Source organism: Pelodiscus sinensis, chromosome 31 (genome assembly GCF_049634645.1).
Source record: "Pelodiscus sinensis isolate JC-2024 chromosome 31, ASM4963464v1, whole genome shotgun sequence".
NCBI lineage: Eukaryota > Metazoa > Chordata > Testudines > Trionychidae > Pelodiscus > Pelodiscus sinensis.
In genome coordinates this window covers 6,757,595-6,783,570 of record NC_134741.1, presented here as the reverse complement: position 1 = coordinate 6,783,570, position 25,976 = coordinate 6,757,595, and the positions used below count along the sequence as shown (strand labels likewise).

The window sequence follows — 25,976 nt, the reverse complement described above, 5'->3', positions numbered from 1 at the left end:
CTATGGGATGCTGTGGCAGGAAGGGCTGCTCAGCAGGGGTGGGGCTCACCTGTGGAGGAAGGGAAGAGTATTTGGATGCAGACTGGCTAACCTAGTGAGGAGGCTTTAAACTAGGTTTGATGGGGGCAGGTGCCCAAAGCCCACAGGTAAGTGAACAACATGGACACCTGGGAGATGGGCCAGAAATGGGAGGGAGCAGGGGCTGTAACCGCAGAGATAAAGGAGGAAGCGGGACCACTGGGAAGCAAAATCTAATCTGTGCCTTAGATGCTGGTATAGACACACAGGACTATGGGTAATAAGCAGGAAGAAGTTGGTATCACAGGGACGTGGTGGGATAATACACGACTGGAATATTGGCACAGAAGGGTACAGCTTGCTCGGGAAGGGCTGGCAGGGAAAAAGGGAGGAGGAGTTTCCTTAGATATGAAACGTACGAACACTTGAACTGAGGCAGAGATGGACACAGGAGACAGACTTGTCAGGAGTCTCTGGATGAGGTTACAAGGGGTAAAACCCAACAGTGATATCACACTAGGCATCTATTACAGATACCTCCCCAGGCAGAAGAAGTGGGTGAGGCTTTTTAAACAATTAACAAAATCATCCCAAGTGCAGCTGGTTTCACATACACTCAGCCTCACCCACAGCTGGGAGGCAGTTTGCAGGGAGCTAAAAAGAAACTGCATCATTACACTAAACTCTGCCCCGTCGCCCCTGAGTCATCCCTTTCCCAAGCTGAGAAGAAGAGGTTCTATGAACTCCTGGGAGCTGCTGTTCCAAAGAAGAGGCATTTCCCGTGGAAAAGATGGCCCAGCCGAAACCCCTACACAGAGCCCCAGAAAATACACTGGGCACTTGTAAAGCTCCTCTCGGGCAGCGCTACGGAATGGATCCGGCTGGCCATTGGGCTGACTAACCCATCAACAGACGAGTCCCCGTGAGACTTCTCAGCCCAAGTGTAAAGACTGTGGAGTCTCCCACTCCCAGCCCAGGGGCAGAGGGGCAGCGCCCTGAGGAGGTGGGTCCCGAGGCAGCGGAGACCTTTGAAGGGAACGGAGACGTAAGGTCAGAAGGAAGGAAAACAAGTCACCTCTTCTCAGGTGAGATGTGGTGGGAAACTACCAGATCGGGTGCAAGCTGAGCTCCAAGGGCTGGTTCCTGCCTGGTGGCTCCTTGCAGGCCCTGGCTTGAGAAGCGCCAAGGAGCCGTGTGTGGCCAGGAGAAAGGGAGCAGAAGGAACGTGGATGCAGGAGCAGGGTGGGGTGTCTGGCCAGGATTGAGGGAGCAGGAAAAAGGGGGGTGTGCAAGCAAGCTGTAGGGGCTGGTTGGGAAGAAAGTGAGGGGAATGGGGTGGCTGGGGTCTGGGCATTAGGCAGAACATGCTGTGTCTTTGTGTCCCCTTGCAGCAAAGGCCACAGCCACACTGCCCCGAAGGTGCACAGCCACAGCCGTGACACTTCTGGGTGGGCCCTGGACTGTTTGGCCACCGCAATCTGGTCTCAGGCAAGGCATCACTGAGAAGTCTCAGCCCCAGACCTGCCTCCTCCACTCTCAGCCTAACCTGTTTAGCTGCCACAGGGCTAAGCTGTTTAGTGAGCCAGAGGGCTAAGCGCTTTCAGGGGTCTCTTCCCAAAAGGCAGGGGGCTGCTTTCTGCAGTGCAGTGCATGTTGCCTAAACAATAAGAATTTTTTTTCTCCTACTAAAGATCCCGGGTGACAAAATGAAACTGATAAGTAACCAAATTAAAAATAAACCAAAAGGAAGCATTTTTGCACCCAGTGGAATTCCTTGCCAGTGGATGCTGTGAAGGTGAAATCTACAAGAAGGTCCAAAAAAGAACTGGATCATTTAATGCAGGAAAGGTCAATCAATGGCATTTAACCAGGATGGACAGGGCAGGTGTCCCTAGCTGGTGTGTTCTAGAAGCTAAGAATGGGCGAGGGGAGGGATCACTTAATAACTGTCTGTCCTGAGGATTCCCACTAGGCAATGAAATTGGCTGCTGTCATGAGACAGGATCCTGGGCTAGTTGGGCAACTGGCATGGCCCAGTCTGGCTGTTCTGATGTTCTGTTTGGTTTCTGTTCTTGTCCCCTCTGGACAATGGAAAATGGACCCATGTCCTGAAGGGGACAGAAAGTGACCTGTGAAAGGTTAATGTAGGTAAAGGAAGAACTGCATTCATGTGTCCCTGATGGTCTAGTGGGTAAGATTTGGTTCTTTTGCTACTGAAGTCTGGGTTCAATTCCCAGTCAGTGAAACCAGCCTCACTCTTCACATGACAACTGCCCACTCATTCATCTTACCTCATTGTTACAGCAGCTGTGACCCAAGAGATTAACTCCCGGTCCTTCTCCCACTTCTCTGCCTTCTAGGTCATTTAGCTGGTGGGAGAGGAGAAGGCTCCTCCTCACACTCATTCTTTGGACTCCCATTCTCTCTCTGGCCTCAGAAACAGATCTCAAAGAGACTCCCTGCAGCAAAGCAATCGGGGGTCTCTGAGATGGCCCCTGCCCTGCAGCCTGTCCCACCTGGCCGTTGTCATGGACTCTCTGTGAGGTCACCACCTCCCAACCTCCATTAGCCAATAAGCTGAGGGGCTGCGAAAGGCCCTTGTGATGTCACTGCCACACCCACCCCTGCCCTCCAGGGCTAATGTCCTGCCCCAGGCAGCCCCTTTGCATGGCTGAGCTGCTCCTAGGGGTGAAAGTGACACATTTCTTACAGGGACTGTTCTATTGGGCACCAGCCTTTGGGCTGGGGGAGGCTCAAGGCAAAAACAAGGTGGTTTCAGTGAAGCTACATGTGAATGGATCCATCTAGCAACCACTGCCAGCCACATGCACAGGGGGGAGGTTTCTGTGCAAGTGAAACATGCCGTGGAGACATACTGGGAGAGAAGGGCAAGGGCAAGGGGTGGAAGGCAGGTCCTTCAGGTGCCAAAGTAGGTCAGTTGGGAGAGCATTAGACTGAAGCTGTAAAGGTCCCTGGTTCAAGCCCAGACATTAACAAAAGGTTTTGTTCTTGAGGCAGCCCAAGGGAGGGCTCTGGGGTCTCAGGCAGGGGGGCTCTCAGCAAACTGGGCTCTCAGAGCACAGGGGAAGTTTGGGGGTTTCTTGCTTGTCTCCTGACTTTGTCCCATTTCCTGCCTCTTTTCCTGAGCTGACCCAGAGGTTGAAAGGGACAGTGGCTGCTGATGGGTGGGGCGGGGGGGGAGAAGATGGACAAGAAGGACCCAGCAGAAAGAGGGTCAAGGGTCCAAACCTCTCTGTGCCAGTTGGCCTCACATCGTGGCCACCCACCAATCGCTCTGATGAGGCCATCACCAGTGGCCTGTGGGCGCTAGGCAGCTGCCTAGGGCACCACTAACCAGGGCACCCAATGATGACATCATGGGCATTGACAGCTGTGCAGGCAGGGGCACCAATTGCACTGCCCTGCCCAGGGCACCAGCTACTGCAGCCAGCCTCCGGCCGCTCCTGGAGGCCATAGCATGTGAAGGGGGAATTTTCACTGCTCCTGTCCTCTGGGGTGAAATCCCAGCACCCCCAGGGTTCAATGCAAGAAGACAGCCCAGCTGGGACTGAAAACCACCGCTGCATATGAGGTTTGAATTCACAACCTCAGTAGGTCTCCTGGGTGCGCTGTCTTATAAATACTGCAGGCCGACCCATTGTGCCACTGGAGCTGCTTTTGGAAATAGTTTTTTCAAAGTCCTTAGATTGAAAAAGTAAAGACACACAATGTGGACTTGAAGGAGAGGGGCAAGGAGATTCACTCTCACAGATTTGCACAAACCAACACGCCCCACTGAGATTTGAACTCAGATTGCAGAAATCAAAGTCCTGCTCCTTCCACCATGGGACCATCACACTGCCCCATGTTTGAGTTTCTCAGCTGATAGCTGACACTCTGCTCTCCTGGCTTTTTCCATTCAGTGGCTTCACCTCTCCAGACCCCGCCCATCTGTATGTGGTCTCATGGGAACTATCTGGCTCCCTCTCCTTCAGAGGAAGGAGAAATGTTGGCATGTGTTACACCCGTTGGCAGCATACAGACCCCGGCCCTGGGTCCCCCTGCCCTGAGATCCATGGGACAAGGAGAAACTCCAGGAGATGGTCCCCCTGGGATCACATCGCACATGGATCCAAAGGCTGAGAGGACCCAGACCCACCCTGTGGCCAGGAATGCCTGTTCCTAGAAGCTCCCACCTAGAAAGTACTCAGCTGGGGGGGGGGGGGGCAGGTGTCAGGAAGAAACTGGGGAGGAATTGGATGGCAGAGGAGTTACAGAAGTTTCTGGGAGGGGGCGGGTACAGCTTCTTGGCTCAAGTTCAAGAGCAGCAAAGGGGCTGCCAGACATTCTGCATGGCCCATGGCCAAGAGCTGTTCTCATGTTTCAGGTGGTCAAGTGTAGCTTCTCCACCATTTGGCTGTGATCAAGCACTTCCTGCCTATTGGAAAAGCAGCTCCCAGCTGTGGGACCCACTTGTGCCCATTTTTGGGGGTTAAAGTAAAACCTTTGTAAGGGGCTCCATTGCTCCTTCTGCCCTTTGCATTGGTTGGGAATTAAACCCACATCAACTGCTTAGACAATAGCTATGCTCACCACTATACCACCAATGCCTGTGCCTGTTTCCTGCCATGGTTCTGGAGTCTGGGATGGAGACACCTGGGCAGCAGCAGATGCAGCTTCAGGACAACAACCCTGCTGACCAACATTTCCAGGATGAGGATTCCAGGAACGTTGTGACCCTCACCCTGGAACTGGTCCCCCAGGTGCAGGAGGCCTCCCAGACATCTTCGGGCACGTGGGAGGGAACATCAGGTGAGTGCTGTGAGGTGGCAACACACACAGGGCAGGGAGGCGGGAGCTCAGGGGATGATGTGCTATCGTGAAGCGTCATGCTGATCGTAGGTTGGGGGACACCACAGATGACCAACCCCATAGAGGGCCGTCCTCCCCCCGCCATGTGTGCATGGCACCACCTACTCCTGCAGACAGTACTGCCAGAGAGTAATTCCCCAAGACTTGAGGTAAAGATAGATGGGAAATGGGGGTGTAGCTCAGTGGTAGCGGAGAGCAGTGTGGACATACCCTGTGTGAAAAGGAGGGAAGAGGACACTCCTGTCAGTGAGGAGCAGGGCGCATGGATCCCACTCCTTCCTGCAAAAAACTGAACCAGCTGAGCACTTTGCAGAGAACAGGCCATAGCCCTGCTGGGAGAGGCTCCATCATGCACAGACTCAGTGCAGGGTCAGACTGCTGGGAGGAGGCTCTGGCCATGGACTTTCCTCCCCTCTCTGTTACCCCCTGCACCTGGGGCTGAAAGGGACGTGGGCTGCAGTCTGGTCCTGCCCAGCTGCCTTCCCCAGTGGGAGCAGAAAATGCTCATGGAAGGGCTCACGCGTTGTCCCCAATGCACTGGCCTGAGGACCTGAATTCTTGATGCCCCTTCTGGGGGGGGACAGGTTTCTCAGGTTACATCCCTCCTGTCTCACTTGGTGCCCTGAGAACAAAGCTTCTAAAGGGGTTTGATTTTCCTCCATCTCCCCTTCCTGCAGCGCTAAAAAAAATCCTGAACCTGGAACGCTTCTCCTGTCACTGGAGAGATGGCCCTGTCATGGGGTAGGCTATAGTGTACAGCCTAGCTAGCTCAGTTGGTAGAGCATGAAACTTTTAATCTCAGAATCATGGGTTCAAGCCCTATGCTGGGTGATACCCTTTAACTCACATTCTCAGTTTGCAAACAATTTGAGCTCAACGTTCACCAGGGTTTTAGAAAGAAAAAGTCCAGTCCTGGGGTCCAGCTTTAGTAGAACCGGAGATAGAACCAACTGCAATTTCCATCTTCTGAGGAGAAGGGAAGAGGATTTTCTTCTCCTCAGTTCTAGCCACATCAGCCCAGTGGGGAGAAAAAATAACCCTCCGCCCGCTGATTGTCCCCCGTCAGCTTCTGTAGCTTCACCTCCTGCCACAGCAGCTCCAGCTTTGAGCTACAAATCTCAAGGGGCTGGTGAGGAAATGAGGAGCTGGCAGCTCGGGTGAGTTGCTTCCCTGAGAACAAGAGGTGGAGTGTTCACAAGGTGCATTCCCCTCCCCCGCAGAGCAGGGTGTTAGAAAGAGCCAGGAACAGTACAGTCAGACAAGTCCCACCTACAACAAAGTGTGTTTCTGTGGTGTAGTGGTTATCACAGTTACTTCACATGCAAAACGGCCCTAATTCAAAGCGAGGCATAAACATGGTATCTTCCCTTATTGTTGCTTCCCCTGGGTGCCCAAGTAACTGCAGCTGCTGCTGACCAGCCTGGGATGAGCCCAACTCCATGTGACAGAGGGGGGTGACATCAGCTGAAAATGCCCCTGGGTGCCAGCCTGGGAAAGGGAGATGAATCAGGCCAGGCAGCTGCTTGGGGCTTGTCTTCCCCTTCCCTGAAAGGCTGGTATATTGGGCTGGCTCTGCCTCCTGCCTCCTGTGTGTGACTTTCCCAGTGTACACAGGCCAAATGTTGGAAAAGCCTCTTCCAAGAAAAAGCTGCACAAATTGGGTTTTGAAATTTGCGTAGCTTTTTGCAGAAGAACAGTGCAGTGTAGACACAGCCTGAGTGTTGCTCAGCACTAGTAGGAGACAGGGAGGGACAAAAGGGTCTAACGGCACCTGCAGCCTTTCAGAACAACCCCCAACTCCAACCCCAACCCAAGTACCAGCCCTTCCCTCCACCCTCACTGGGGTCTGCTGGGAACTGTCTGGACTCAAGCCCACCTGGGTATCAGCCTAAGGATTGCCTGTTCTGTAAAATGTGCCCTCAAAATGAGAAAGCAGCTGAAGTGACTCTGGTGGGACTTGAGCCCACAACCTTTGACGCATATTAAGAGCAAGCTCTTTGTTTCAAGCCATAACTGGCTTGCTATTCTGATGTTCCTGTAAACCTCAGGGCATGAGAAGTGAGGGATGTTTTGGAATTGCGATTTATTTCGCAGTAAGTGCTGTGTAGGCAGCACTGTGTAGCCAGCGCCAAATTACAAAATAAGCTATTTCAAAATAGACGCAAAATAAGCTACACAATTTCATTGCTTATTTGGAGCCGTGGGACACACCCTTAGTGAGTTAGAGCCCAGCTCTGCCCCCCGCTCTCTGCTCCACGCACCCACGTACTGACTCCCTCGCTGCCATGGGGCTGTTTGCATTGGCCTCTTCTCTCTGTAGCCAGGCTTCAGCCAGGACTGAGACTCAGGCAGGAGAATGTGACCCGGCTCCCTGCACCTGGGCCCTGCATTTCTCATCCCTTCAGAGAAACTTGTTAGTGGAGAAATAAATCACAGTCACATGGGTGTAGATTATGAAACTTTGTTGTTGCTGTTGCCTTGGAAACTTCACACAGACCTTCCCCTGGGGGTTCTGGGCAGCCCGCTCACACTGCACAGCTTACTTCGAGGTGAGGGTGCTGGGTAGATGCATCCACCCTGTTGAGGACTAGCCTGCCGGGGGGAGGCTCTGGCCATTTCCTTTCCTTGTCTCTCTCAGCCTGTGTCTACACTGCAGGCTTTTTGCGTAAGAGCAGCTGTTCTTGTGCAAAAACTTACAGAGTGTCTACACTGCACGCACGTTCTTGCACAAGTAAATTTATAGTACAGCATCAGATAACAGGGCTTCTTGTGCAAGAGTTATTCCTCTCCCCACGAGGAATAAGCCTTCTTGCTCAAGACCTCATCCACAAGGAGGCAGTGTGGATGGGCAACAGCGGTTTCTTGCTCAAGAAAGCCATACAGCTAAAATGGCCATCAGAGCTTTCCTGCGCAGGAGAGCATCCACAATGCTATGCGTGCTCTTGCAGAAAAGCACTTCTCTTTTGCAAAAGCACATGGCAGTGTGGACACACTGTTGCGCAAGACCTTTTGCACAAGAACTCTTGCACAAAACTGTTCTTGCACAAGAAGCCTGCAGGGTAGATGTAGCCAGGGAGTGTCTGGGTTTTTTACAGCATTGAGCTTTGCACAATAGCTCAGATGAGGTGGCTGAGTGGTTAAGGTGATGGACTGCTACTCCATTGTGCTCCGCACGCATGGGGTTCAAATCCCATTCTCGTTGGGTGTTTGCAGCCCTCTAACTTGCTTCTCCCAGATCTCTCTTCAGTTCAGTGCCAGCTCCTCCTGTAATCCTGCCTGCCCCAGCCCCTCCCACTGCAGCCTGGGGAAAGGGGAAATCTCCACAGAGACACTCCCAGATGGGGCCCTCAAGGGGAAACCTCACAAAGGAGATTCCTGGCAGCCAGGCCATGGGGGTCTCTGAGATCCTGCAGCCTGTCCCACCTGGCTGTTGCATTGGTCTCTCTGTGAGGTCACTGCTTCCCAGCCAATGAGCTGAGGGGGGTGGGGAGCCTGGGGGAAAGTGTGACAACCTAAAACCTAGACATGGCCTTGTCCATTTCCCTCCCTTCTGTCCCCTGCACTCCAGGTCCCCCCATCCAGCCCCGGGTCTGCTCCCCACACTTGACAGCTCCCCTGCCCTTGGCCCCATGACTGCACCAGGACTGCACCAGCCAGGCTCTCGGGGGAAGTGGGTGTGACAGGGGTAGGAGGGGAGGGTCCAGGGGCCTCCATTCCCAAACTGGACACCTGCCCCCCTCCCCTGCCATCATAACATCTGCCCCCTGTGGCGGGGGTAGCCCCGCCCCTCCCGGAAACCGCCGGGACGCCGCGACCACGGGGGAAGGACTCACCCCCCGTAGGGGAGCGGATCCCCGCCCGTCCTCCCCGAACTGGGGGGCCGGCACACCGGCCGGGTAGCGAGCCGGGGCCGGCAGACAGTGCAGGGACGGGGGCGCCGGCACACCGGCCGGGTGACGAGCCGGGGCCGGCCGGCAGCGCAGGGAGGGGGTGGGGCCGAGCAGACGCGATAGAGACGTCACAGGGAGGACGGCCCTGGGAGGGGCCGGAGGCTGACGAGGGGGGTGACGTGATCTGCCTGCGACCGGCGGGCAGCTCAAAAGGCCAGAGGGGACCAGCCAAAGGGGGGAACGCAGAGGAGACGCATCCCCCCCGCGAGCCGGCGAGCGGTCAGTATTATTGGAGGCCCTGGGCAGGCCCAGAGGAAGGGCCCAGGTGAGCCTGTGGGACCTGGGGGGAAGAAGCAGCCCAGGGCGGGGACGCGGACCCTGAGGGCAGGGGAGTTTAGGGGTCTCGACCCCCCATGCTAGGTGGGGGAGCATTTTCCCCGACCTTAGGGCCCTGGGCTGGGGTCCGGAGAGAGGGCGGGCCCGGACCCCCTTCCCCCAACCGCCTCTCCAAACCAATCGAAACCGGTCGCGTCAAGGTGTTGATAACCGGAAAACCGAGGGGGGCGGACGTAAGCCCCTCCGCAAAGGGGGGATCCCCTACACGTGGTGGAGAATGTGGGCATAGTGGACCCCGAAAAGGGGGTTCGGATAAGGGAAAGGATTAACAAAGTATTGATCACCAGGAGACAATGGAAGCCAATAAAATTCTGGAATGGTGGACAGAGACCCAGAAGGTACAACAGCAGCAACAGATGCAGGCGCTGCAACAGCTCCTCAACCAGCTCCAGGAGCGCCAGGAGCAGATGGCGCGAGGCGCACCAGTGACGGTACCGGGGGCGGTAGCGGGGTCTGGAGGAGGAGAGGGGGTCGGCACCCAACTGCCCATACGGCTAACGAAATTAGGGCCGGAAGATGACCCCGAGGCATTTCTGGTTACGTTCGAGAGGGTGGCTGCCGCCGCAAAGTGGCCACCCGAGCATTGGGCCACCCTCCTCGCACCTTACCTGTCTGGGCCGGCCCAGCTAGCATACCGAGGGATGTCCGCCAGCGATGCCTTATGTTATTATAAAGTTAAAGAGGCTATTTTGGACCAATTAGGGGTGACCCCCGAGACTCACCGCCGGCGGTTTAGAGAGGCCAGGTACGACTCCCGCGAGCGACCACGGGCGGTGGCGCAACGAGTTAAGGAAGCGGGGATGAGATGGCTTGAACCAGAGACTAAGACGGGGGCTCAGGTGGCGGATCTCGTGATACTTGAACAATACGTCAGCATCCTCCCCGCGGAAGGGCAGCGGTGGGTCCGGCAGCACCTTCCGGAGACCTTGGATGAAGCGGTGACCCTCATGGAACACTACCTAGCCGCAGAAGGGCCTGAGGGGAAAGGAGCCGCTGGGGCACCGAGAGAACCCCGAAGGAGCGAGGCTGGGACGGGTAAGCCCACGGGAGCCCAGCGGGCTGGGGAAAGCGCCGGGAGTTCCTTGGGCCCCCTCCCGACGAGGAGGTTGGCCCCTCGGTGGAACCGGCCGATCGGTGAGGCCAGGGGAGACCGGGCGACCGAAACGAGGCCGGGCACCCCGCCACCCGAGGGAGCCCCGAAGGTGGTCTGCTATCAGTGCGGCCAGGAGGGCCACTACAAGCGGGACTGCACCCTGATGGACTGCACCTTCGGACAGAGGCGGGCTGGGAGCTCGGACAGGAAGGCGGCCGGCGCAGCTCAGGTAATTAAACGACTGTGGGTTAATGGGAACCCGGTGGAGGCTATCCTCGACTCGGGATGCGGGCAAACCATTGTCCGAAGGGACGTGATACTTCCTGGGCGGGCCCGGGGTGCCCCCATAGCCCTCCGGTGCGTCCACGGGGACATTCACTACTACCCTACGACCCGGGTACGGATAGGGGACGGGGAGTTGGAAGGAGACTGTGTAGTCACCGTCGGCCCTAAGTTAGCATACCCCCTCCTGCTGGGGCGGGATTGGCCCGGCCTGAAGCGACTCCTAGGACAGTGGGATAGCGGAGGACATCCTAAAAGGGAGCCAGAAACTGGGCAGGGGACCTTGGTAGCCCAAGGAGAGCAAGAGGAGGGGGGGGCCGAGTCAGCAAGGGGCCCGGACGCCGGGACGTAGAAGAAGGGGACTTCCTCACTCAACAACGCGAGGACCCCACCCTACGGGCGGCCTGGGAGCAGGTGCGCACTACAAGCGAGACACGGGAGGGGGACCCGCCCAATCAGCCGGACGGGCCGCGATTTGAGGTAAAAGAGGACCGCCTGTACCGGGTGTCTGCGGGGGAACTCCCTGGGGAAGAAAGGTGGCAGCTGTTAGTCCCAAGACCGTACCGGTGGAAGGTCCTGGAATTGGCCCACGAACACCCGTGGGCCGGGCACCTGGGCAGGGAAAAAACCCAACAGAAGATACTCCAGAGGTTCTATTGGCCGGGGGTGTACCAGGAGGTCAAGAATTTCTGTAACTCCTGCCCCCAGTGCCAAAGAACGGCCGGGGGCCGGGTCCCGCCGGCTCCCCTGGTGCCCCTGCCGGTGGTAGGGACCCCCTTTGAGAGGGTAGCATTAGATCTGGTAGGACCGCTCGAGAAATCTGGGCGCGGACATAATTACATCCTGGTCATCGTAGACTACGCCACCCGGTGCCCAGAGGCCGTGCCCCTGAAAAGAGCCACCGCCCCCGCCATAGCGGAAGCGTTAGTTAAGCTATTCTCGTGGGTCGGGCTGCCCCGGGAGTTACTGACAGACCAGGGGACGAATTTAACGTCGAAGGTTATGACGGAACTGTGTAAGGTCTTGCAGATCAGGAAGCTCCGGACGTCGGTATATCACCCCCAAACCGATGGACTGGTGGAGCGATTCAACCGCACATTGAAGGGGATGCTGCGGAAGTTCGCACAAGATGAACCCCGGGAATGGGATAAGCTGCTGCCTGCACTGATGTTCGCCGTCAGAGAGGTACCGCAGGCATCGCTCGGGTACTCCCCCTTCGAGCTATTATACGGGCGGCGACCGCGGGGGATCCTGGACCTCGTAAAGGAGGGATGGGAAACGTCAGTATCTCCTGCCTTGGGGGTCGCCCAGTACGTACAGAAACTGAGGGGGACCCTCCACGACCTAGCGGGCCGGGCCCGAGCGAACCTAGAGAAGGCGCAAGAAGGGCAGAAGGCCTACTATGATCGAAAGGCGCAGGTGAGGGAGTTCGAACCAGGCGAGCAGGTTCTGCTGTTGCTGCCTAGCGGGGAGTCCAAGCTCCTGGCCCACTGGCAGGGACCCTTCCGGGTAATCAGGAAACTCGGCCCGGTCGACTATGAGGTTCGGGTAGACGGGAACCGCCGGGCAACCCAAATTTACCATGTCAACCTCTTAAAGAAGTGGCATCCACGGGAGGCCCTCCTGATTGACCCTCGGGACACCGACATTGAGCTGGGCCCGTGGGGGGAGCCGGAGGTGAGGATCGAGGGCATACGGGTCGGAGAAGAGCTCCCGGGCCCAAAGCGAGAACAGCTGCACCACCTTCTCGACCAATTCAGGACGGTACTAACCAGCCGACCCGGACAGACCTCGTTAGTACAACACAAGATCGAGACTGAACCCGGCAGAGTGGTAAGAGATAATATGCGCCCCCTTCCCCGGAAGTTGTGGGGCACGGTGAAGGAAGAACTCCAAGCCATGTTGGAGTGGGGGGTCATACAGGAATCTCGTAGCGAATGGCGAAGTCCCATTGTTTTGGTGCCCAAAACAGATGGATCAACGAGGTTCTGCATTGACTTCCGTAAAGTCAACGCGATCTCGCGATTTGATGCATACCCCATGCCGCGGATAGATGAGTTACTGGGACGTCTGGGGAGGGCCGCCTATTTGTTGACCCTCGATTTAACGAAAGGGTATTGGCAGATCCCCCTCTCCCCCGAAGCCCAGGCGAAAACGGCGTTCGCCACCCCCTTTGGGTTGTACCAATTCAAAAACATGCCGTTCGGACTGCACGGGGCCGCTGCGACCTTTCAGAGACTCATGAACCAGGTCTTAAGGGACCATCAGGACTACGCAGCGGCTTATATTGATGATATTGTGATATTCAGTGAGTCCTGGGAGAAGCACTTAGAGCACGTTACGAGTGTATTAAGGGCACTGAGGGAAGCGGGACTCACGGCCAACCCGAAGAAATGTCAATTTGGGAGGGCCGAAGTTTCGTATCTGGGGTACACGGTAGGGAGAGGGAAGCTGAAGCCCCTAGTAGATAAGGTCCAGGCGGTACGGGAACACCCCACCCCGACGACAAAGAGGAAAGTACGGCAGTTCCTGGGATTGGCGGGCTATTATAGACGGTTCATCCCGAATTTTTCCTCCGTAGCCGCGCCACTGACAGACCTCACAAGGAAAGGACAACCCGAGAGGGTGAGGTGGACCGCGGCGTGCGACGACGCGTTTCAGGAGCTGAAAGACCGGTTGGTCCGGGCCCCGGTGCTGGCCCAGCCCGACTTTAACAAACCTTTTACCTTGCAGACCGACGCGTCAGAAGTGGGGTTAGGGGCGGTACTGACGCAAGAGGAGGAGGGACAGGAGCACCCCATCCTCTATCTGAGTCGCAAACTGTTCCCTCGGGAGAAGGGATATGCGACAATTGAAAAGGAAGCATTGGCCCTCAAGTGGGCTGTCGATTCACTAAGATACTTTCTTTTAGGCGATGAATTTACCGTGGTGACGGACCACGCCCCGCTGCAATGGATGCAGCAGATGAAGGACACTAACCCACGGATCTTGAGATGGTACCTCAGCTTACAGCCATACAAATTCAGAGTCGTGCACCGCCCGGGGTCCGCCAACGGGAACGCGGACTGGCTATCCCGGTCAGCGGAAAACACAGAGACCAGAACTGCGAGTATGGCACCAGACTTAAGGGGGAAGGTGTGTGGCGGGGTAGCCCCGCCCCTCCCGGAAACCGCCGGGACGCCGCGACCACGGGGGAAGGACTCACCCCCCGTAGGGGAGCGGATCCCCGCCCGTCCTCCCCGAACGGGGGGGCCGGCACACCGGCCGGGTAGCGAGCCGGGGCCGGCAGACAGTGCAGGGACGGGGGCGCCGGCACACCGGCCGGGTGACGAGCCGGGGCCGGCCGGCAGCGCAGGGAGGGGGCGGGGCCGAGCAGACGCGATAGAGACGTCACAGGGAGGACGGCCCTGGGAGGGGCCGGAGGCTGACGAGGGGGGTGACGTGATCTGCCTGCGACCGGCGGGCAGCTCAAAAGGCCGGAGGGGACCAGCCAAAGGGGGGAACGCAGAGGAGACGCATCCCCCCCCGCGAGCCGGCGAGCGGTCAGTATTATTGGAGGCCCTGGGCAGGCCCAGAGGAAGGGCCCAGGTGAGCCTGTGGGACCTGGGGGGAAGAAGCAGCCCAGGGCGGGGACGCGGACCCTGAGGGCAGGGGAGTTTAGGGGTCTCGACCCCCCCTGCTAGGTGGGGGAGCATTTTCCCCGACCTTAGGGCCCTGGGCTGGGGTCCGGAGAGAGGGCGGGCCCGGACCCCCTTCCCCCAACCACCTCTCCAAACCAATCGAAACCGGTCGCGTCAAGGTGTTGATAACCGGAAAACCGAGGGGGGCGGACGTAAGCCCCTCCGCAAAGGGGGGATCCCCTACACCCCCCCAGCTAGGGAGCCCTGGCTCACCCCCCCCCCCCCACCACAGACAGGAGGGGACAAGGACCCCGCACTCCAGGGGCTAACCCGGGGGGGGGGGGGAGGCTCTGTCCGTCCGGGTCCGTGAGGCCCCAGCCTGGCTCCTTGGCCCAGGGGGCAGCGAGGGGCCTGGGCTGCCTGGCCCCAGAAGGGGGATTCCTAGGCGGAGCTCAGTTCCTGCCTGCAGAGGGGCTGAGCTGTGGGGTCTGCACAGACACTTTGTGCTGCGAGGGTGTCAGTGGGCGTAGCCCTGGCAATGGGGCAGGTCGGTGTGAGGAGCAAGGGGAGATTTTCTGCCCAAGAACCTGTTGGAAAGGGATTCGTCAGCTCATCCAGTGCTGTGACACGGCTCCCCCTGACGGTCAGTGTGCGGTGTGTCACACAGCTGCTCACCGCTGCTCACCACAGACATGCAGGCCTGTGTGACGCTGCTCCCCCTCCTGCACAGGTGCCTCCTGCACGGGTGCCCATGGGTGGCAGGTTTGTATAATTTTTGGTAGTGCCTCATTAGCCACACCTCTGGAGGTAACACGCTTGGGGCAAGATGGACACACGACCAGAAGTAAACAGTGTCATGTCACCCCTCTCCAAGGGCTTTTCCCACCATCCTCCTACCAACCAGGATTAGTTTGGCCCCCACCAAACCCCCCTCATGCAACTATCCTACAGTTGCATTAACCCAACGTGTGGGACATTAACTTGGGGGGGGGGGGCGGAGAGGCTGGGGCAAGTGTTCTGTCTGAGGCTATGTCTACACTCGCGGCTTCTTGTGCAAGTACAGCCGTTCTTGTGCAAGAAACCACAGAGTATTCACACTGCCCGCTTGCTCTTGAGCAAGGAAATTTACAGTACGGCGTGGTAAGAGAGGACATCTTGCACAAGAGCTACACTCTTTTCTAACAGGTGTAAGCTCTCTTGCGCAATAGGACAGTGTGGATGCTTGGCAGGGATTTCTTGCGCAAGAAACCCCTATGGCTAAAATGGACATCGCTTTCTTGCGTAAGAGAGCGTCCACACTGCCATGGATGCTCTTGTGCAAAAGCACAATTCGCACATGGCAGTGCGGATATGTTCTTGTGCAAGACTTCTTGCACAAGAACCCTTGCGCAAGATGTTATTGCACAAGAAACCTCCAGTGTAGACATAGTCTAAGAGTTTCCTCCCATGAGCAGAATGAATTTTGTGTTGTGCACCAGTACTGAGGTCATGTGGCTTGTTTGGATGTGCCACTGTGGCACCCAACTTATTAATAAATATCTTATAAACCTCGACCTTTTCTCTCTGCTACCATGTCTCCTCCCTTGTTCCATCAGCTCCCCTGGTGCCTGCTGCCCCCCCCCAACCCCTCATCCTCCTCTGCTGTCCTGACTCCTTCCCTTCTCACTGCCCTCAGCCCTCCTGAGACCTGCCCCCCTCCACCAGCCCTTCTCTACCCCCTGTTCCCACTCTTCCAGTAGCCCCACTCTGATCATGTGAGCTACCCCTCCTCGTCCTCTCTCCTACCACCTCCCTCTACACACCTGCCCTGCCTCTCTCCTATGGTGCTGGTCCCTCCCTGCAGGTGTCTGCCCTTCTGCTTCACCCCAGAATCCCCTGGCACCTGCACCCTCCTGGTGCCTCCCCCTTCCCTCACTGCCCGTGCCCACTTTGTCCTATTTTTCCTTGATGCTCACCCCCTCACCACCCTCTGCCCCCATTCCCCTGTGCCCTCACACATGCCTTGCTCCATCCCCGCCTTCCTCATGCCCACTCCCTCTTTCAAACCTTCTCCCAGCACCTCCCTCTCCCCCTCCAGCCCCCAATACCCTTCCCCTCTCCTCTCCCAGCATCACCCTGTCCCCCCTCCCACTGACACCTCCCCTCCTGCCCTTTCCCTCATTGTCTGCACTTGGCCCCCTGGCATTTGTTTCTCCTCTACCCTGTCTCTTGGTACCTTCCCCTTTCTTCTCCTGACCTGCCCCCTTCCCCTCAGCACAAGCCCCTTCCTCTCCTACCCCTTCCCCCTATTTTTCCCCCTCCCCTACCTTCTGCCTTCCAGTTTGCGGGGCAGCGGGGCTGGAGTCTGCGATCAGGCCCTGCCGCCCCCCAGCCTTCAAGGGGACATAGGCCGTTTCTTCTAGGGCTGCGGAGTCTAGGTGTCCGCTCGGCAGGGTTGCCTGCTAGGTCCTGGCAGGAGAGTGGGCACTTCCTTGAGCTCACCCCACGGGCCCAGGCCTGGGTGGACTCCCTTGCCCTTGACTGCCATGTCGCCGGCATTTTAAATACCCGGCATGCCCTGAGCATGTGCTGCAAGGGTGCAGGGGCGGGGCCAGCCTGCCGCGACAGCTTGCCATGGCGTGACCAGTGGCGGAGCCCGTGTGCTCCATCACATTGGGGCTGTGGGCGCCCTGTTACAAGTCTCCTCCTGGGATGCTCTGGGGCTGGGGGGGAGAAGCAATATTCAGAGCCAGGGGAGAGACCCAGCTCCAAATATTGGAGGAGCGGGGCCCCCGGCTCCAAATATTGCTGGAGCACGGGCACCACGAGCCCATATAATTCACCACCCATGCGGATGCCAGCTCATGTCTCTCTGGTCACTGGCACATGTGGGGCCAGCAGCCAGCTGGCTCCCTGGGGTGTCCGTGCAGTTAAAACAAGCATTGCACTGGCAGAAACGGGGGAACGGGCTGGGCTGTGGGAAATATTGGGGGGTGGCTGCCAGTGCTGACCCCCTGGGACTGACTGTGCCTGTGGCACAGGGTGAGAGTTTGGTGTTTCTTAGGGGCCGGACAAGGGTTTGTTGTGACACCAGGACCAGCCCAAGGCCAGGAGAGGGGCAGAGCCAAGTGTGAGAACCTGGTGTGTCTGTTGGGGTGAGGGGGCATCTCCTGCCTGGCACAAGAAGCTCCAGATGCCAGAGAAGCTAGGCAGGAGAATTGTGAGCAAAAGACTCTGTTGGTTGCTTCCCTCCTCCTTGTGCCCTAGAAGAGGAGCCGTGCCCCAAACATTCCTCTTATCAGTGTGAGGTTATCAGTGGGAGGGAAGGACAAGCCAGGGCAGGAAGAACTTTCTCTCTACTGGGCTTAGATGCTGGAGGTGGGCCAGAGAGGGAGGGGGTTGGTGAGGGGGGGAGGGTTAGGTACAAACTGAGGGATCTGCAGTGGCCCCACACCAAGCTGGCTCATCAGAGGCGCCTCTATTCCCTTGGGCCAGGCAGGAGAGCCCCGTGTGCGTGTGTCCGGCTGCTGCGTTCACTGTGAGTAACTCTCCTTCCCTTCTCTGGGCCAGTAAATCGCTGGTGACGGTGCCATAGGACTGGCTGCAGGTGCCGGGTTTGCTTTCAGCCAGGAGGTGCCAGTGACTTGGGGCAAACGCTCCTTTTGGATGGGCAGAAACCAGAGTGTTGTGGAGCTTGGGGAGGGAGCAGGCTGTCTGTCACTCAGGGTGTCCTGCTGGGGTGGGGGAAGGAGGGTTCCCTTGAATTTGTTTCTCTCTATGTGTAGAATAAATGTTGTTGTGTGCACCAAGGCAGGTGCAGATGTGCACCACCCATAGAAACACAGGCTGCTGCCTGGGGTGGGGGGGCAAGGGGAGGCTCTGCTAATCACCTGGGCAGCACCTGAATCTCTCCTGAGTGGCTGCTGAAGTGCTCAGCTTACAGGGAACACTGGTGGGGGGCCCATGAGCAGCCCCAGCCCATGTCCACACCCCCGCCCAGGGCAGGTGGAGTCTGAGGCTCCCTACAACTGCCCCGTGTTTCTTACCCCATTCACGTTACAGTAAGAGCTGGCTGGGCAGTGGGGGGCATCCATGGACCCTCCATGTGCCCTGGACAGGGGCTGCTAGGACCGGTCCATCAGCCAGGGGCAGCTTTTGAGCCCCCCCATCCCCAGGTGGATGGTCCTGTGATGGCCCCAGCTGCATTGGCACCTCAGGGCTTCTCCTCTCTGGGCAGGGCTCCAGCTTCTGGCCAGGGTGGGGGGCAGAGCCCAGGGGGAATGGGGAGAGTCAGGGAGGGTCTGGGGAGAAAGAGGCCAGGCCAGACCTGTCCACATTCAACAGTGGGAGGGGCCCTTGGCCTCCTGTTCTGGCGCCCCTGAGTGGGATGGGCAAAGGCAGTGGTTGCTCATTGTGACAGGAGTGTCCCGTATCCATGGCAACATTGCACCCCCTGCCCTAGGGGCTAGCGACATGTGGGGTGGGGCAGGGCAGGGCAGGGATGGACAACAGCACCTGGGGCTGGTAATGTCTCAGCCCCCAGCACCTCCCAGCCCTGGAGCAAAGGCTGGAGAGAGGCAGGAGGGGAAACTGACAGATGCACACACCCCCCATCCCCACCTGTACCCCTGGGCCAGTGAGTGGGGAGAGGGGCCCCACTGGGGTGGGAATGTCCCAGCTCCCAGAGCACTGTCCAGGGGCTGCAGGGTGCAGTGACCAGCAGAATCAGCAAAGGGCAGGAGGCAGGTGTGATACCAGCTCCCAGTAGCAACCCCCACAGCAGGGAGTCCTGGGGGGCAGAGGAACTGGGGGGGGGGGGTTCCAACAGCCCGGGACAGGTTAATTTGACTCCACAAGAACCCAGAGGAGCAGGAGCCATCGCCCCGCAGCTCCATGGCCAGCAGGGGGGGAGCAGCCGCGCAGCCAGGGACACGCGTGGGGCAAAGAGCCCAGGGATCGCAGGGCGCTAGGACCCAGGGGGCGTCAGGCGGAGCAGCGGGGCACAGGCGGGGACTTGCAGGCGCCCTCGCTCCTCGCAGCCCCTGGGGAGAAGGGGAGCCGGCGGGGGGTACGAAGGGGGCGGGGCTAAGGGCCTTTGGGGCGCGGGGAATCGGGGCGGGGGATAATTCTGGGGCTGGGTGCAGAGTTGGGGGGGCAGGCTGAGCAGCCGAGTCCGGAGCAGGGCGGGAGCCTGGGAAACGGGTGTGAAATGGACCCAGCCCCCTTTGGAAACTCCCCCGAACTGCCCCTTTCGCCTGGGGGCGGGGAGGCAGGAAAGTACCGCACCGCTCGCCCCATATCTCCCCCAGCCCGGAGCCTGCCCCCCAGCCCCTGCCCCACACTCTGCACCCCGGCCCCTCCCGCACCAGTGCTCCCAGAGCCCAGCCCCGCCCCCTGCATCCCGATGTTCTGGCCCCGCCCCCCGCTGGGTGCGGCCCCTGCAAACGCCCCCTCGCCCCCCTCGCGAGGGTCCGGCCTGGCGGCTGCCCCAACCCCGCCCCGCGTGTAACAATGGGGGGCGGGGTTTCCTCACAGCCGGGCTGGGGAGGCAGCGCCACGTGCCGGGGGGCGGGGCCGGCGCGCGCTGCTGTTCGGCTCCCGCCTGTCTACATGCGGGGTCTCCCCCGCCCACTCGGCGCGTGACGGTGCTGACACGTGCCCAGACCCCTTCGCTTTGCTGGTTGGTCAGAGGGGCGGGGCTGGGGCTGCAGGGACCCACGTGGGTGCCCGGGGGAGAATGTTGCGGGTTTGCGCGCGGCTCCCCCTCCCCCACGGCTCTTGTGTGTTTCACGGGGGGACACCAGGGAGCCCGCACCAGTGGGGCTGCTCCTGTCCCTGCTGGCGCCCCCTGTCCCCTCGCGAGGGAACACACGCGCCTCAGACAGCTCCTGTGCGGGGCAGCGGGAGACCGAGCTCCCGCGCCCCCCCCCCCCCCCATCAATCCAGAGTGACAGGAGCTCTGTCTACACTGGCCAGGGGTTTTCTTGTGCAAGAAGGGGCTGTGTAGACAGCTCCTGGCACAGGACCCTCTTCTGCAAAAACGGTGGCTCATTAGCTATGCAACTGAGGCTCAGGATAGTCCACCTTAGCCTCATTTGCATATTTCTGTCACAAGAACAGTGTAGCCACAGCCAAGGTGAATGCCAGAGCACTAGAAAGTCTGTTGCCTGCCTATTGTACCCTGACAAAATCACTGAGCTAGCAGCCTTGCAGACTGTGGGGCTCCGTCTAGATTGGCAAGATTTTGCGCAAATATTTTTATCGGGAAAGTGGCAGGGGAGACAGAGGCATGGAGGAGAACAGGGTGAACCAGGAATCACATATCCTGGCTCATAGCCAGTCCCAGATGCTGTGCCTCTGCTTTTTAAAGGGAGGGGCATTTCAAAAGAAGAGGTGCAGCATCTGGTACAGAGTGTGAGCCTGGACAGCTGATTCCCAGCTCACACCCGGTCCCAATTGCACCTCTGCCTTTTAAATGGAGGAAGAGCAGGTGTGGGGCGTGTGCAGGGCCGGGGAGCCAGCGCTGGGGTGGGGATAGGCAAGGGGCTGAAGAGGGGAACAGGGACATGTGAGGCTGGGGCAGGAGAGGGGTGCAGGAGGTGTGAAGGGAGATGGGGGGATTCAGGGAAGACTTATGGGGTGAATGGGAGCAGAGGTGCAATGGAACAAAACTCTGAGGGGGGTCATAGGCAGGGAAAGGGGGATGTGGGAGGAGGCAGGGGCGTGACTATGGGAACAAGAGCAGCCTGGCTGGGAAAGGGGAGACACAGGGCAGGGGTTGTGCAGACGGGGCAGGGGAGATACAATGGCAGCTCCCCCACCTCATTGAGCAGGGGGGACAGGGCAGAGGTGACTGACTAGTGGTAGCAATAGGGGGCATCAGCTTCTGGGCCCCAAAAATATTTGTTACTAAATAGGGAGTCCCAAATGCCCCTGCCCCGGCGGATGCCCCTCCCTGCACCAGTCGCCCACTCAACAGCGAGACGGGAATTCCTTCTTCTGAATTTTTTTTTATGTTGTAGATATTGGCAAACTCTGATCCATCACGGACTGGCACATTTCATTTGCATAGTCGTTATTTGCATAAAAAATATGCAAAGAAAATCTTGCCTGACTGCCAAGGGTTTCTGAATGGCTTTACCGGTCCACTGTATAAAACAAGGTTGGGAGCCACTGGTCTAGTGGCTAGGGCTCAGTGTGGAAGCTGAAGCCAGACAATTTCAGGCTAGAGAGGAGGCACAAATGTTTCCTAGGGTCGAAGATGAGCCACAGAAACCAATGGCCACAGGAAGTGGTGGATTCTCCATCTCCTCATACTGTCAACTCAGAACTGGGCAACTTAGCAGAAAACATTCTGTGGGGAAACAGCTTTGTGCCTGGGTAGCTGGGCTAAGTGCAATGGCTTGTGTCACAGAGGGGGTCAGACTGCAGGGCTAACGTTCCCCTTGGATACTGCAAATCTACAAATTTCAGGGTCTCATCCTGCAAACACTCACCACACGTGTTTAATAAACATTTGACTGGCATTAACTTTCCTGCATCTCTGCTGTGGGGAGAGGTTATAAAGTTTCTGTTGCTTTAGTCCTTATGAGGGGGCCTGAGTCTGTGCTACAAATATATGGAGGAAAACCAGGTAGACTCAGCATTTGCGCACAATGGCAGAGTCTAGTGTGTCGGGGGCATCGCCTGCCTCACACAGGAAGCTCCAGACAAGACTCTGTTCATTGCTCCCCTCCTCCACGTGCCCTTTGAAGAGGAGCCAGCCCCAAAATCTCTTATCAGTGTGAGCTGTGGGGGAGAGAAGGACTGGCCAGGGCAGAAAGAACTTTCTCTCTACCAGGCTTAGGGTACATCTAGACTACATGCCTCTGGGGACAGATTAGGCTACCAGGCATAGATTAGGCTACCCAGGTAGGCTACCTCGGCATACCTGGGTGGTCGACAAATGCCTTTGATGTCGACACCCGCGCGTCCAGACTACCGTGATCGGCTCAGTGCGGCAGCCATGTAAATTTAAATGAAGCGGCAATTATTTAAATCGCTGCTTCATTTTCCTATGCCTGGTAGCCTAATCTACATGCCTCTGTCGTATCCTTAGATGCTGAGCATGGGGCAGAGAGGGAGGGGGATGGTGGTGGGAGGAGGGATGGGAACAAACTGAGGGATTTGCAGCTATCCTGTGTGGGATGGTTCTACAGGACACAGGGAGCTGGCTCACCAGAGTTGCGTCTATTCCCTTGGGCCAGGCAGGAGCGCACTGCACGCGTGTGTGTGTGTCTGGCTGGTGCATTCGCCCTGTGAGTAACTCTCATTCCCTTCTCTGGGCCAGTAAATCGTTCGTGACGGTGCCATAGGACTGGCTGCAGGCGCTGGGTTTGCTTTCAGCCCAGAGGTGCCAGTGACTTGGGGCAAACGCTCCTTTGGGATGGGCAGAAACCAGAGTGTTATGGGGCTTGGGGAGGGGCAGAAGTTATGAGGGCAGGGGAGGGGAGCTGTGAGGGGATGGGGGCAGGGTGAGGGGGGAGGGATGAGGGAAGCATGTGTTTGGTTTGGGACTGGAAACCCCTGGTTCAACAGGCTCCTGGAGGCGCCAGGCAGCACCGCTGGCCGGGGTGTTGAACGTCTGGTTTGTGGCTCCGCAGGCTCCCTGCCAGCCCCTGCACAGCCCATGGGGCAGCCCCTGAGCCGGCATGGCCAGCTCTTAGCATTGGGGTAGCTGGAGCGGGGGGCATGTGCTCCCCATTGGCTGGGCCAGGGCCAGGGCCAGGCAGGAACTGCTCCTGGGCAGTGTGGTGAGCAGGGCTGGCCACTGTCCAGGCTCCCCGGGGAGGCACCCCCGGCCCCTCCCCTTGCACCCAGTTCCCTCAGAGCCTGGCTGGCACGGCTGCCCCACTGCTTGGCATGGTGCAGTCATGTGGCCAAGGGCAGGGGAGTCCTTGGGTGTGGGGATCAGATGAGAGTTGGAGGGGGACCTGGAGTGCAGAGGGCAGGAGGGAGGGATACGGGATGTGCCAGGCCATGTCTGGCTTTAGTCACAGGTTCCCCCAGGCTCCCTGACCTGCTCCCCACCCCATTTCTGCTTCCAGCATGACCCTTGGTCCAAAAAGTTTGTCAAGCCTTGAACTAGCACCATGCTCATCCCCTTCTGACCCCCAGTGCACCCCCCTCACTTCACAGCATCCTGCCCCACCCCCTCACTGCCTGCTGGGATGCCCTGAGTCAGGAACAGAACTCTGCCTCCCTGCAGCCAGCCCCATCCCCACTCCCCAGGGTTCTGGCAGAACAAAGGGGGGGGCTCTGGCCCCCCCTCAGCTTGGCTTTCCTCCTCTGCCCCCTGCTCTTCTTTGGGCATATTCCTTGCGAGGAGCCAGCCCCATCCTGCCAGGACAGGAAAGGCCAAACCAGAAGCCTACCACAGGTGCCTGGCCTGACTCATCTCATTTCCCCAGGCTGGCACCCAGGGGCAGTCTCAGCTCATGTCACCCCCTCTATCACATAGGAGTTGGGTTTATCCCAGGCGCAAGCGGGGCAGCAGGAGCTGCACTTACCTGGGCACCAAGGGGAGCCACTACAAAGGAAGACCCTGTGTTTATACCTGGCTTTGAACCAAGGACCTTTTGCATATTAAACAATCATGCTAACCGCTACACCCCAGAAACACACTTTGGCTGTATCTACACTGGCATGATTTTCCACAAATGCTTTTAATGGAAAGGTTTTCAGTTAAAAGCATTTGCGGAAAAGAGCGTCTAGATCGGCACGGACGCTTTTGTGCAAAAGCACTTTTTACGGAAAAGTATCCGTGCCAATCTAGGCGTGGTTTTGTGCAAGAAAGCCCCAATCGCCATTTTAGCCATCGGGGCTTTTTTGTGCAAAACACTTTTTAGCTGTCTACACTGGCCCTCTTGTGTAAATACATTTGTGCAAGAGGGCTTTTTCCCAAATGGGAGCAGCATAGTATTTGCGCAAGAACACTGACAATCTTACATGAGATCATCAGTGTTCTTGCGCAAATTCAAGCGGCCAGTGTAGACAGCTGGCAAGTTTTTCCACAAAAGCAGTTGCTTTTGTGGAAAAACTTGCCAGTCTAGTCGCAGCTTTGGGTGTCAAGAAACACCCCTTTATGGCCTTCTCCTGCTGGACTTAAATTTGGGCTAATATTCTGTTACTAATTCTTTGGCCAAGATCTTGGGGGGGAAGAGGCAAAGCAAGAGCAGGGAACAAGACACCCCCCCCCCCACACACACACACAACTTCTCTAGCCCTTCACTCCCAACACTGGGGAGGGGGGGATGCATGTCACATCCCCAGCATTTTCCCCCTGCAGGGATGGACCTTTGGGGCAGGCCCAGACTCCCTGGCCTCTCACTGACCTTCTGTCACATTCTAGGGTGGAGCAGCCCCCTGGGGTAGGGCTGGGCCATAGGGCACTGGGTGAAGGGCAGGGGCTGCGGGAGCTGAGAGTTTGCCCGAGACCTCAGCATGAGGCACGGTCCCAGGCGTCTCTCTGACAGGAGCAGAAAGGAAGTGATGGGGGGGAGAGTGTCTCAGGGGTTGTGCAGCTTGTTGCCTGGTTAGGGGGTGGCCAAAACATAAGCCTCACTGTGAGCAGGATTTGAACCTGCTGGATTTTTAGTCACACACCTTAACCACTCAGCCAGCACAGCTGTGAGTGCCAAAGGGCCCCAGGGCCAGGGACACTGGTAAATAATCCCAGTGCCCAGGCCTGACGTCATCTGCCCCCACAGAATTCACACAGCAAACCTGGCTCCCAACACACAGGGGCAGTTTGGGGGCTCGTTCCTGGGCCATGGGGATGAAGCATCAAACCAGCCCCCTCCTGTGGGGCTGTGAGTGTTGCTGTCCCTGCTGTACTGACACGGCCATAGAGCCAGGGAGAGATTCACTGAACAGGCCAAGGTCATCCAGCGAGTTAGAGCCAAGATCTGCCCCCAGCTCCCTGCCCCACCCACGCACTCACCCACATGCTGACTCCCTGGCTGCCAAGGGGCTGTTTGCATTGGCCTCTTCTCTCGGTAGCCAGGGCTCAGCCAGGACTGAGACTGGCACATTCTAGCCAGGAGCTGCCCAGGAGCAGCAGCCTGCGCTGGGCTGCAATGGGATCAGCGGCCAGCCCTTGCCCAACCCAGAGTGACTGGGACACAGAGAGGTCGCCCTGCACCAACCAGGGACCAGAGTTACCGGGTGTCCGGTTTGGGACCAGGGCCCACAGTGCGCAGGGGGAGGAGGTAGCGGATTCTGGGATGATCAGGGGCAGAGAGTGGGGGGTGTAGAAAGGAAGTGGGATTCCCCTGGGTGGGGGCCAAGGAGAAGGGGCTGAGGGCTGGACAGGAAGCAGGGGCCAGGGGTGGTTCTCACAGGGCCAAGAGCATGGCAGGATGGGTAGCAGCTGGGGTCCCAAAGGGGCAGGCAGGGACCTTGGAGTACAGGGGCTCAGTAGGACTTGGGGATCTCAGGGGGCAGTCAGAGGGTGCAGGGGAGTTGGATAGAGGGTGGGGCCCCAGGGAGTCAGGGGGAGGGACCAGGACAAGCCTGGCTCTTCGGGGAGGGGAACAGGACCCCCCCTTCCCCAGCTCTCTGTACAGTTTCTGTACCCGACGTGGCTCACAAGCCAGAAGTTTGCCTACCCCTGGACTAGCCGTGCTCAGAGCTCAGCAGGTGGCTGCTCAGGGCTGTGTGGGATGCCCCTCCCCCGCTGCCACCTGCCCCCCTTCGCATTCTTGTTGTGTGCTGGGGCACGAGCTATGGCACATGCGTCTGTTGCCCCATTGCCAGTACCCAGGAGTTTGGGGTCTGTAAATCCCC

General features: G+C 58.2%; 1 protein-coding gene and 1 non-coding gene across 7 annotated transcripts in view; both read left to right on the top strand.

The window, feature by feature from the left end:
• Window positions 1–558: 558 nt before the first annotated feature.
• LOC142821515 (uncharacterized) overlaps window positions 559–25,976 on the top strand; it is a 46,193-nt gene continuing 20,775 nt past the window's right edge. Inside the window, exons 1-4 of one of the 6 annotated variants that reach the window (XM_075912660.1) lie at window positions 1,112–4,830; window positions 9,464–10,498; window positions 11,572–11,736; window positions 12,151–23,324. In XM_075912660.1, coding sequence (XP_075768775.1) covers window positions 9,470–10,498; window positions 11,572–11,736; window positions 12,151–14,196 — 3,240 coding nt within the window. In that variant the 5' untranslated portion in view covers window positions 1,112–4,830; window positions 9,464–9,469 and the 3' untranslated portion in view covers window positions 14,197–23,324. The other 5 variants (XM_075912661.1, XM_075912659.1, XR_012898261.1 and 2 more) reach the window with 5 other exon arrangements.
• Window positions 8,010–8,092, top strand: TRNAS-GCU (transfer RNA serine (anticodon GCU)). The gene has a single exon. It is a non-coding gene; the product is annotated as a tRNA-Ser (tRNA).